At 46.0% G+C, this 12,684-nt stretch overlaps 1 protein-coding gene across 14 annotated transcripts in view; it reads left to right on the top strand.

The window, feature by feature from the left end:
- The window catches only part of MYOCD (myocardin), a 248,357-nt gene that overhangs the window by 215,907 nt on the left and 19,766 nt on the right, over positions 1-12,684 (top strand). For 9 of the 14 annotated variants that reach the window (XM_084491766.1, XM_084491776.1, XM_084491773.1 and 6 more), the window contains 2 exons: positions 5,377-5,442; positions 10,122-10,177. The exons of 1 other annotated variant lie outside the window; for it this stretch is intronic. In XM_084491766.1, coding sequence (XP_084347892.1) covers positions 5,377-5,442; positions 10,122-10,177 — 122 coding nt within the window. The remainder of the gene's footprint in view (positions 1-5,376; positions 5,443-10,121; positions 10,178-12,684) is intronic. 4 more of the 14 variants (XM_084491768.1, XM_084491778.1, XM_084491777.1 and 1 more) reach the window with 1 other exon arrangement.

Raw genomic sequence — 12,684 nt, 5'->3', positions numbered from 1 at the left:
TATTTGGAAAAAAAAATAAACTCAGCTTTAAACTTATTTTGTCTCAGCTGTGAGGCTGACCTGAACACTGAGGAAGCCTTGTGCAGTCCCAGGGTTTCTGGAAAACCTCCTCATGCCACTTATGTCCTTCTCAGGGCTGTGGCTGTTTCTCACAACCACAACAGGAGCTATGTAAGTGTTGCTGAGAAGGGACCTGCAGAGGGCTCTGATCCAGCTTCCTTCTTGGCAAACCATCAGCAGCACTAGCCAAGGGCCAGCCATGACTTTCTCTGCCCGAGTCCTCAGCCCATTCCGCACCTCCTTGGGCAATGTGCCTTAGTGCTGCCCAGCCTCCTGTGCTGCTGAAGCCAGTTCCCAAAGCCAGCAGGATGCTCTGAGTGCTTCTGGCGATGCTGCAGCATGGGGGATGCTCTGATGCGGTGACAAGTTCTCTGACCAGCTGCTGAACTCTGGACTTGATGTGCTCCCCTCTGAATTAGTCCTGGGCACAGCTCCTCTCCCTGTAAAAGAAACACCTATTTCTTTTATAAAGGCAGCAGTTAGCTCAGATAGAATCCCATGCCAAGGCACACAGAAATCACTCAGCTGAGGGCAGCGAGGCCTGAGCAGTTGCAGGTTCAGGCACCAGAGATGAGCTGCCACTGCAGACCGAAGCAGATGGCCAGGTCTGCCTGCTCCTGGGGTGCAGGATGATTTGAATATGACTTTCCCAGTGCATCACCAGGTCAGGCAGGGCCCAAGCTGTCCTTTAGCTTTCTCAAGCTCTGAGGTCAGCTCCCAGGGAGGATGAATCATGCCTGCAAGTCATGGGCAGTGCTTGGAGCAGAGGCCTCCAGAGCCAGCCATGACTGATGCCTAGTGAGCTTCTCCAAACCAATGACACAAGTCCTCTGCAGAGGATACTTGTAGAAGATGTCACTAAATGGGACTTTCTAACAAAAAGAGATCATGAACAAAAGCGCTGGCACAGCTCTTACTTGCCTTGCATCATGTAGGAAGGGTTTTCTCATCTTGGGGTGCCGTAGGAACGAGAATTGCTGAAAGGAATCTTGAGAAAGAATATCCAGGGAAAAAAAAAAATGTATATAAAAAACCCCTTACATAGAGGGTGACAGCATCCTCCATCATCAAAGTGAGTCACAGGCGGCACTCAGAGGTTGTGCCTCCAGACACACAACAAAGGAAGAGGATGGGAATATAGCTGGGGTCAGACACAGCTTCAAAGAATTTCAAGTCCCCTTCAAAAAGCAGCTATATGGAGTTTGTTTGGTGCCAGGTGCTCCTCTGGCCTATTTTTTAAGCATTGTTGGCTGTAATGGAATGTGCAAGACCGGAGGTGGCATCTGCTGATCTGCAAGCTGCAGGACTGACTTGAAGGCCGCCGGAAGTATTGGCTGCTTTTCCTCTTCCTGCAGAGATATTCAGTGTTATTACCTTGTCTGGCACTGACCATGGCTATGCTTCTTCAGGTGGTTTGCAACAGGTTTTGGGATGACATCTGGGAGTCAAGGCGTGCATGAGGTCCAAACCTGGATGAGCATTTAGTGACTGAAATGACTGCTTCAGCCATTGAGCTTGGGCTGCTCCTGGAAATAGCCAATATTTGCATGTCTGTCCTCATACTTCCTGTCAGCTTGCCCTGAATAGACAAGGTTGGATGAACTTTTTCTCCTTTCCCTGTAGCTTAAGAATGGTCCAGCAAGTCTGTAAGCTCGGCATTGCCAAAAATCAACCACATATCTGGGGAATGTTACATCAAGGCAGAATATGAATATTATAATCATTGCACTGGAAATCATCAACACTCTCCAAGCGATGCTTCAAGGAAAATTATAATATTTCCTATTTTCTCTAAATGGGCCTGTCAAATATCTGGCTGAATCCTGAGGCTTGTAAATGATGATTTATCTGCAGGAAAGGATGTGAAATATGCAGAAGAAGCGGCAGGGAGCAGAAAAAGTGGGATTTGAATACATGGTCATCTGATCAATAACACCTCCTTTGCTCATGTGGCTATGCTGCTACTTGGCCTGATTGTGTTGGAAGTCTGAGAGTGAAATGATGCAAATAATGTGACACACACTGGAGCTGTGAAGGGATGTGCTGTTGCATTCTCAATTGGGATATTTCACAGACAGATAGGGAAGATTGCTGTGTCCTCAGAAAGGCCTTGTATGTGACTCTTGAAGTCTTTGCTATCTCTGACTCTCATTTGATGGTGGGATGTTTTGTCTGACTTGCCTCAGTTTAAGGCAGATGCTCTAACACCTGGGACACTGCTCCAGGACCTAGGAGAGGAGAGAGAACCATTCTTGGGTGATCTACAAAGATTCTTTGTTCTTGGACAGCCTCCAATCTCTCTTTGCTCACCTGTTCAATCATGATACATCTCTCCCTCGGGAAAATGCAAGCTCTGCATGGTTTTTCAATACTGTGTCTGGCAACACTGAAGGCCCTAGACAGCAAAACTGGGGTCTCTCCTACCCAGTATGAGGTATCTACCATGAGCTGGTTACCGTGAATTACTTCCACAAGCAAGGAAGAAAACTGGCATTCCTAAAACATGGACTGCCTAATTTGGTTATAAAATCCCTGACTCCTGCTAAGGGAATGCAGATAACTGTGTCAGGTGTAGATATTCACGATGCAGGGGTCTAAATTTGTGTCCATAGGCACAACGAGCACCATCTGGCAGCAGTACCAAGGGGCAATGGAGGAGTACAGATTCCCTTGGCAACAGAATTTGCCAGTGATTTCTAACCACCAGCTTCACCTGGCATAAGGGAACTACACACATGCAGACTTCACCAGATACTGAAGACTACATTTCTTGTTCACAGCAGAAATCTATCTTTGGTGTCCTAAGAAGTGCTGGAATTTGGCAGGAGATCGTCTCTTGTGGGACCTTCACTAACCATTTGCTTTGAATGTGAGACATAACTTGTATAGACGACATGGAAAAGTCACATGCATTTTCGGGAGCCTTGTACTTCAGGAACATCTCTGTAAGGGGTTATTAATTGGCTCCATCCCACATCCCAGGGAAGCCACACAGTAGACATTCCCTGTTGACAGAGCTCTGCAAGTTACTCGCAAAGACAAAAAGATGTTCTTGCCTCTCTTCCCTTTGCAATACCAGCTCTCTAAGAGCAGTCGAAGGTTCTGTCTGGTTCTATGCCAGTAGACAGTAGACATGCATGCAGTTAGATTGTCACTACTGAAAGATGAGTGTCTTTATTGCAAGCTGCATTGAGTTTGCATCAGGAAAATATGGGAGTTTCATGTTTTACTTTGTGGGAGAGGAGATTGACACACAAGTGTCAATCTTCTTGACAACAAATTTGCAAAAACAAAGGTGTAGACTATGTTACTACCTCAAAGTACAGGTATGGTTTCCTAAGAAATGTGTGCTGCAGCTTGTGCAGTCCTGGGCCACACAGAGGTCTGTAGCCTTGCACAAGGCAGGCCGCAGTGTATGACAGGCTGTCTCTGCATGCTGGAAATACCGAGTAGTGTTTCAGGGAGTCTCTTCTTAGAGATTTGGATTAGATACCTAATCAATGCTCTGTGTGCTGGGGCTGGGTGGTGGGGCAGGAGTGAACCTCCCAGTCTTAGAGGTATCAGGAGAGGTCCTTAGGCTGTGAAAGAAGGGTACAAGCCTTGGCCCTAACATAGTAGAGCTAGTGACACAGGTCAAAACTCCTGGTAGCAAGGGCTCAGTCCAAGGGTAGTCAACATCAATTTGCCATCCAAGAACCCTAGAGAAGTGGCTTGTTGTAATGCTGAAAAAAGTGCAGTATCTATAGACTTCAAAACTTCCTGGAAGCCATAATCAGCTGCTGGCTTAAGGGTCCCATTGTGTTACTGTGGATGGCAGGTGTAGTACAATGTTGGTTACAATTGCTTTTCTCCCTGCTGTCAGCTACTTTCTTTGTGCTTTTAGCACATACTAAAAACTTCTGTTACGCTCATGGTGTTCCTGGGTTAAAAAAGGCAGAGATGGCATCTACCACTTCTAAGAACCTTGTGAGTTTCTTATTTAGACAGAACTTTAACAGCTTCTGGAGTATTTATGGGAGCTGTTCTGGCTTCCACACCAAATCTGAGGCACTCAGTTACAAGTGCACACACCAAAGTACAGAACTGCGTGCAAATTTAGGTCAGAAAGAACCTGTGGAGATCTTTACTCCAGCCTCCCATTCAACATAAGGCCAACTTCAAAAACAGATCAGGTTGCTCAGGACCATCTCCAGGCAAGCTCTGAACATCTCAAGGATGTCCTACAGCCTCTCTGGGATGCTGTTCTAGGCCTGCACCAATCTCATGGGGTTTCTGTTTTTTTGTTTGTTTGTTGTTTTCCTAATAACCAAACAGAATTCCTGTTTCTGCAGTCTGTGATCATTTACCCCTTCTTCTATTACTGTGCACCCTTAGGGGAGTCCAGTCCTAACTTTTCTATAACTATAACCCCAATGTAGGCGTGCAACTCTCCCAGCACAGTCACCTGTCATGACGATGTTTGATTTCTCTCAGCTATCCCTTAGCTATTTTGAATGTTCTTCATTTTATTGTTCCTTGTCCTTATGCCTGAAAAAAAAAAATCTAAAAACCAATGAAATACCTATACACACATCACAAATCTTAGAGTGCACAAGGATACCGAGATGTAGCCAAAATACATTTCATAATGTCAAAATGATTATCTTCTGTGTGGTTCCTCTCTGGCCAGCACTGCTGTGCAGGACTTAGTTTGCTCTCGTGTTTGCTGTCAGCTGTGTCTGGGAAGCAGGCACTAGTGGCAATGAAGCATAGGAGATGGCACCTTGGGGGTCTACCTAATAAACCGTAAAGCGCAAAATACCTTTATGGACAAAGTATTTATCAAAGGAGCTCAATTCCTTTCAAAACCTTCTGAAGCCACCTTACTTGCTTGACTCAGAACAGGTCCTTCCCCTCTCAGAATGGGACAGCCCATCACTACCTCCACCTGCAAGGGGTAGTGGACTTTCTCTCCACCAGCACCCTCTGCCTACCCACAGACTCTCTCCGAGCAACCCTTTGAGCTGAAGCCATGGTCACCTGAGGCTGCTATTGCAGACATCAGGCAGACCTCAGTCTGCCCCAGGCACTAGCATGCTGCTTGCACCAGAACCAGTCCTACCCACCATATATCTGGGTGCAAAGTAAGGTCTGGGCTGGTGCAGACTGTGCAGCTCCTTCCTGGCAGTCCTCATTGGTTGCACCAAGTCTGTCCCAGCAGCAGCAGGGATCAGTGTCAGATGTCTGTGCCACAAAGACCACAGGCACATCTCCCTTGATAGATGCATTAGTACATCAGAAAAATACTGCATCTTTTCCTGATTCTCTCTCTCACAGTTTTGCAGCTACGGCTTCAGCAGAGAAGGACTCGTGAGCAGCTGGCAGACCAAGGCATCATGCCACGTGAGTATTGTTTTCTGCCTTTTTCACCCTCTCCTGGATCAGAGGGGCACTACTGGGACATTGCATGGCACCAGCTGCCTGCTCAGGCTCTCTCTGCTCTGAGCAGATTGCTACTGAGCTGGACTTTGCTTCCTGCCCTGTAGTAATATTATGGTTCCTGGTGCTGTACAATGGTGCCCAGCATTTTCTACACAAGCTGCAATGCTGCTGTTCAAACTGAAGTTGGGAGAGCTGCTTAGTTTGCACTGTTCAAAAATAAAGCTGCATAGGGTGCTGTCTCAGAGGTCACTGCAGCAGAACAAAGCTCTTTGTGTAGGCAAGGGCAGAGCATCTCACATCCTCCTGTAAAAGTCAGGAACCTCTGTGGCAGCATCAGACCCACAGAACAGTGAAAAGGTAGAGGGGGGCCCATTCCAGCTCCTTGTAACCATTCAACATCAGAAAAACAGATGCTAGACTCCAAAACATAAATGAATGAAAACAATCCCCTTCTGCACAAGCAGATGCATCATGAAACCTGTAGCACCACTACAGAAAAAATGCTGCCTGATGGATAATTCCACCCTGAATTAGCTCAGGCTCTGTGTGCATGAATTTGTGATTATCTGGAACTCAGGTAAAGGACTATCCTGGTACCATTCTGGCTCATTATGGGCCCCTTGGGGGTCTCTGATAAGATCATAAATTTCCAAAGGCTGTTCCACTGTGTCTCTTCTGGCTAACCTTGAAGACTGTGATGTAGCTTTTGTGAATCCAGCAAAACAACAGCTCTAACACTGCCTTTCTCATGAAGCTGCCTTCCTAAAGGATGTTAGGGGAGCCAGCAAGAGATGCCTCTCAGTAGAGTATTGCCAGAATCAAGTATTAAGAAAACTTGAGCAGGATGATAAAAATCATGTCTGTGAAGGTTTTAAGATTGATAAATTCAGGTTCTTCTTTTTCCTTCTTTCCTTCTTTCTTTCTTTCTTTCTTTCTTTCTTTCTTTCTTTCTTTCTTTCTTTCTTTCTTTCTTTCTTTCTTTCTTTCTTTCTTTCTTTCTTTTTCTACTGTGTATTTCTTTATGTTTTCAGATTTTATACTGCCTGCCATCAAATGGCAAGCATTTTAATGACAGGACTCTTGGAGCTGGAGCTTTAAACCAAGTTTGGTGACATTTATGATAGCATTGCAAGCACTGACAATACAGTCAGTGGCCAGAAGGATGTCTGAAGTCTCCTGAATCACCAATTTCACTTTGTAAAAGTGGTCACACAGACAATGTGCAGGATACCTCATTACACATGTATGGTGTTGTTGTGTCAACTGAGGAGTTTGCATACCTGATATTGCCCTGCAGGGCTGAGCACATGGGTCTGTTACCTACAGCTTCTTTACACTCCTAACTTCTAGGCTTATATTTTGCAGTCTGGTTTCTGTCCAAGGATGCCATTTTGGAAAGTATGATCATAGTTCAATCACTAAAAGTAATAAAAGAAAAGGCACTTCTGCCATTATTAAAGCAAACATGCAGAATCTAACTGCTGAATTTAACCTCAGGAGGAAGTGTCAGATGCTAGCATTTAATAAGCGGGAGTCCCAGCCAGCTTCCCCATGGTTTGGACATATGCAGTTAATCCTTAGGAAACACAATTCTTTGTTTAACCTTGTCTTCCTATGGCTCTGAGGACCTGTTGAGATGGGCTATAGGAGGTGCACCAGGATGGGATCTCAGATCATAGGGACTGCAGGTGGGCAAGAAATTGAAACAGATATCTGTAAGCCACCATGGTTGAAAATAGCTTTTCTGGAAAGAGAAAAATGGGGCATTGCTGGTCTACATGTTGAAAGTCAGGTTTGGTACCAAGCTGGGAGCATGCACGTGATTCCACGTTCTGCATCAGCTTTTGTACAAGGATTGTTTTCAACCCTTTGGCTATATTTTCTGCTTATATAATCAGAGGACAGAGAAACTTTGTTTTTCTAAGTGACCCATTTTATACAGAAACCAGAAAGAGACATGAGTGAGCAAAGATCAGTGTTGGATAAAAGCTTTGAGGGCTTGCAGAAGCCCATGTAGGAATGGGAGTTGATGACTATACACAGAATTTGCTGAGCTGTTCAGCAGTGTGGCTGTAAGCACAGCAAGAGTAAAATCTAGGAGCAGCTCTGAGGAAGCTGACTGCTTTTTGGAACCCAAGAGACTAGTTCAGGGAGAAGTATCAGTGGTACATGAGCATAGCCCAGTGAGATGAATGTGCTTATCTAACCAAAGACTGCCTTAACTCAATGTTAAGGATGTTCACCTAACAAACGTGAAACCTTCACATAATTCCATCACTGGAGAAGGCAGGAAACTGCCTAAAGGAGGATGCTCAGGAGCAAAAGACAGTAGTGTTGCAGAAGCCTTCTGGTTCAAAGCTAGACTCTGTCAGATGTTTTCAGATTGCAAATTGAAAAACTGTCTGGCAAAACAATCAAAACTATTGAAAAAAAGCTCTGCAAATAAAGGTGGACTCAGATTAGTAAGCAAGGGCAACCTCCGGGTCCCTTCTGCCCAGTGACTTTGTGTATGGGGGAGCATCTGAAAGCAAGGGGACATCCAGGTTTGTTGAGGCATGGCCACACTCCTGATCCACAGCAGTGCAGGTGAGAGCAGATGCTACCCTGTTATTCAGGCTCCCTGAGTGGGAAGCTCCTACAAGACTGTTCATGCAAGACTCTATTATTGAACACATTCAATTATATTGTCTTAGTGAAGTTGGTACAGACCTGGAAAAGCTTTTTAAATCAAGAGCATCCCCACAGGATCACCTGCAGAAGGGCAGGCTGCAAGGACAAGCGGGGACGAACTCTTCTTGTAGCCCTACACAGGGTCTTGCCCTGGAGCCCAGCCAGATCTGCTTAGCTACCCAGAAGGAGGGGGAGGCAGCTTGTAGCAAGGACTCCTCAAGGCAATTTTTCCCTTACAATGATGGGATGTAGAAATAGTTGTGCTTGAAGTAGGGCCTCCCTTGCTGTGTGCATCCACCACCTCATCCTCTAACTCAAGCCTTAGAGGCAATAGTCCTAAGGTTATCAACACAAGCTCAGCAGCTCTGCCCTATTGACTCCAGACCTTTAGCCATTTCAAGATGCCATGTCATCCCCTGACAAGGTGTTTGAATAATCAGAGCTAGCAATGTCTTTATTTGTTTTGCAGACTAATACAAGCTGCAGTATCCACATAATTCCTCCAAAAATCTTGGTAAATTACTAAATTCTGCAACATTTTCCTTGTGAATAGCATGGTGTTTGATCAATGCCCATAGCAAACTCCCAATGTCAGGACTTCAGAGTGAACAGGGCTGTAAAAGTCATCTCTCTTGCTGACTTCATTTTCTCTTGTGCACCATTTTATTTTGCTTCTGGTTAAACTAGCTGTCACAAGTCCTCATGGCTTCTCACCAGAGCATGGCACAGTAACACTGGCTTGTCTGTATGTCTGCTTTCCAAACATTAGAAGCAGTAATGTGCCCTCTGTGTTTTCCTGTGATTCCCTGGAGGTTAGGGGTGTTGCCTACCAAAACCCAGTTCAGGGCCCCAATCATTTCCCAGCTGCCTTCATTCTTCCTGTCATTCTTCTTTAAATTGATGTGGGACATCATGTCCTCTGTGAAAATAATTTCTATCCCCATTAGATCCCACTCAGAAGATGGAAAGGGAATTAGATGTTGCCAAAGAGTTGTAGCAGGCTGTTTTTGTGGTTCAGGACACCTTCTCCTTCCCTGTCCCAATGGGAACAGTGGATTTTGCTTGCTTACACAGACAGAAAAGAAATTTTGCAGGAACTGACACATATTAACCCCTTCATCACACAAATTTCTCTCCAGTTTATACACAACCTGAGTAAACAAGGAAATGTGCAAGGTCCTCCATGACTCCAGCATAGATGGGACTGGTGTTCACTGGTTCAAGACCTAGCGACCATTGGCCTTCCTTTGGGACCCTCTCTGGGTTAATCCTCTTTGGTGTCAGGAGATGCTAAGAACTTGGCCTGCTGCTGGGTACCTGTCTGGGTAGGTGCCCAGGGAAGCATCATGTCACACAGAGGCTTCTGGGCAGAGGATAGGACAAATGTCTGGTGAGAAGGAGCCTAAAGGAGATGGAAGGGTACTTAGTGATAGAAGAGGGAAAAAGGACAACAGCTCCAGTGTCCTGGTTGAAGTACCCTTGCTGAAGGCCAAATACCCCAAGAGGCCAGGCAGGCCTTTCCAGTTTTCCTGCTGGCCTCAAGCCTCAGTCACATACAGGTCTAACTTTCAGGCAAGGTCCCCTCCACCCGTTGCTCTTCCTAGATCAGTTTTCTGGGGCTGTGGTGCCTCGCAGTGCCACAACCTGGAAGAAGAGCTCCAGGGAAGAGCAGCACTGGCTGTCTGACATGTCCCACCGAGCACCACATTTCAAAGCCTGCACCATCTTCCTGCCCATGTCCCTCCTGTCCTCCCTGTGCTCTCCGTCCCCCCTGCTCTCTTGCCATGGCCTGGCTGAGAGCACAGGATTTCCCAGAGCTTTCCTGAGTTATTTTTAGTTAGTGCAATAAAGAGGGCAGTTAGTTTGTGTTGCTATTTTTATAGCACTCATTAAAATGCTGTTGCTGAATATTCTGGTGGCTGCTTGCTTCCACTCCTGTGCTGACTGCTCCTCTCTCTTTCCTGTTGCAGCACTGAAAAGCCCATCTGCATTCCATGAACAACGAAAAAGTCTGGAGCGAGCCAAGGTAATCCCTACAAGCCATGCTGATGAGGGAACTTGTGGGCTCGCTTTGCATGAGCTGCGGGGTTTGAAAGCACCTTCCACTACTCTGCCCTCACCTGGCACCCTCTGCCCAGGCCCTGTGGCCAAGGATCAGCGTCAAGGCCTCTCCCTTGCCCCCATTCATGGCAGTGCCAAGCCAAGGTTCTTGTGTTCGAGAGCACCCTTTTCCAAGCAGTAGAGGTTTAAAAGGGCAGAGGAGCCAACTGTCCCCTAAGACAGTTTTTTTTTTTTAAACAGCCCCTGTGTTTTACAAAACCTTGTGGGCAGGGTTCAGCCGCCCAGTAGACCTTAAACTAACTGAAGCCTCTACTTTCCACTTCAGGCCATATTGACAGCCCGCTCCTCACTGTGTTGGCTGCTCTCTGCTCCTGCACAAGGCAGCTTAGAGCAGGGCCAGCAGCAAACAGGACAGATGGGAGGCCAAGTATTTAGCAAGTGTGCAGGAGAAATGTGGATGCCCTTGGTCACCTGGAGCAAGTCCCCAGGGGACTCACCCTTGCATCAGAGGAGAGTCTGGCTTTTAGCTCAGCAGCGCCGCTTGACGATTGCAACAGTGTCCCAGCAGCTAAGTGGCCCAGGCTCCCACTGACCCCATCACCTATCTGCTCTTAGACTTCCCAAAATATTGCTGAAAGCAGGTATAAGTACCCACTTCCAGAACACAATGATACTCTGTAGTGTGATCACTTTTTGGGAAATTGCACTAGTTTTCCAAGCCCTTTGTAGCACCCAGCACCCAGCCCCGACCAAGCTGGAGGGAATTCAACACATGGCCTGGCAAAGAGAACAGTCAGTTGTACAGGTTTTGCCTGAACACAAGAGTTTCTTCCATTAATCTGCAAAACGTGCTTGCAGTCACATGGAAAGGGACTTTTGCAAGAAAGAATAACTATGAAATATGAAAAAGTGCTCTTCTGAACTTAAACACACTCCAAATCACTTGCCCTGAGACTCCAGCAGTAATAAATGGCTAGGATAAGAAACACAATTTGACTCTGAAAAATTATCATGCTTAAAAAATTTCAAGCAATCCAAAGTATCCATGGAGTGTCATATATTTTACAGTTTAAGTATACACTTGTGTCTCTTTGTCTTTCTCTTCAAAGGCTTTCACTGGCTGGTTGCCTGGGGAAAAGGGAAGCATGGTCTAGTCTATCCCATTTTTAGAGCATGCTAATGAACACACTAACAAGCATAGTCTATAACAAAAATATATTCCTTTGCAAGGATGCCCTGCTTATAGCCCTGACAGGTAACGTCTGTTTCCAGATATTTACTCAATGGCATTTGTTGTTTAGCTGATATTCCTCCAAACTGATGTTCTGCAAACAGAACGCAGATAACAATAACCACTTTAATGTGTTTTGAAAGCTCTTCTGCTACAGCTAATAAAAAAAATAATAATAATCTGAGGTCTTACTCCACTGCTTGCACCCCAGTGACACAAATGTAGCAAAGGTCAAATGGAACTGAAGTAACAGCAGAAATTCAGGCTAGTGCAGCGTGAATGCTGGAGTCAACATCACAGTGCCACATCCATAGGACAGTAACTCAAACTTAGCTCAGATGAGGGCCTGATCTGAGGGTTAGTTAGAAATTCATTAGGTGAATTTAACTGCACTTAAGTGTAGGCACAAGCTAGCGCTGACCTGGCACAGACTGCGCTGGTGAAAATAAGCTGCAGAAAAAATATGGGAGAAGGGTAAGAAATTGCAAATACTTTGGTAAATTAAATATCTATGATTTGCTTAAACATATCACTGGATATGTAGGAGGATGGCATCAGGCCAGTGCAGCAGACTTTGAAATCAATGTCCTGTAATAGATTGCTGGGTTGGAGGACAGAGAGCGTGCTGGTGTTCTTTAAGCCGTCAGGTTCAGCAGGGCTCCAGCACTTACACGAAGCAACCCAGCACACGTGGCAGGGAAGGACTGCAGGGGACAGCAATCATGCCTCTGCCCCAGTGCAGAACAGCCCCCTCTAGGTTATTCCAGAAATATGTGTGACGACCAGTGGCCATCCTATCCACACACACACACACCCACACACACCCACCCCCCCACCCCCCCACCCACCCCCCGAAGCAACACACTCCAGTGCTCTCTAACCTGTGCTGTTAGCAAGTCTTACACAATTACCAGCCCAAGCTTTTCTGTTGCAGATTAAGACCATTACTTATCCTTCTGCATGGACTTGCAGAACCATTTATCTTTGTAATGCAGTACTTTAAAAAAGTATTTTGCATCCTGTTTCCCTAGATCAATGTCATCTGCATACTGAGCAATCTCCCTTCAATTCAGCCTCTTCTCATTGGTCTAATTTCTGGCTCAGTGATTTCTGTTGCTGCCTTCCAGATCCTTCCCACAGGTCTCTTCAGATGCAGGACCCAGAAGGAGGCCTCGTTACTCCTTGTGCCCATCTGACATTCTTCATGGTATTTCCTAGAAAGCTGCCTGCTGGTCTGGGGA

This window comes from Aythya ferina (assembly GCF_964211825.1).
Source record: "Aythya ferina genome assembly, chromosome: 18".
Classification (NCBI taxonomy): domain Eukaryota; kingdom Metazoa; phylum Chordata; class Aves; order Anseriformes; family Anatidae; genus Aythya; species Aythya ferina.
The sequence above is the reverse complement of the archived record's forward strand: the minus strand, read 5'-3'. Positions and strand labels throughout refer to the sequence as shown.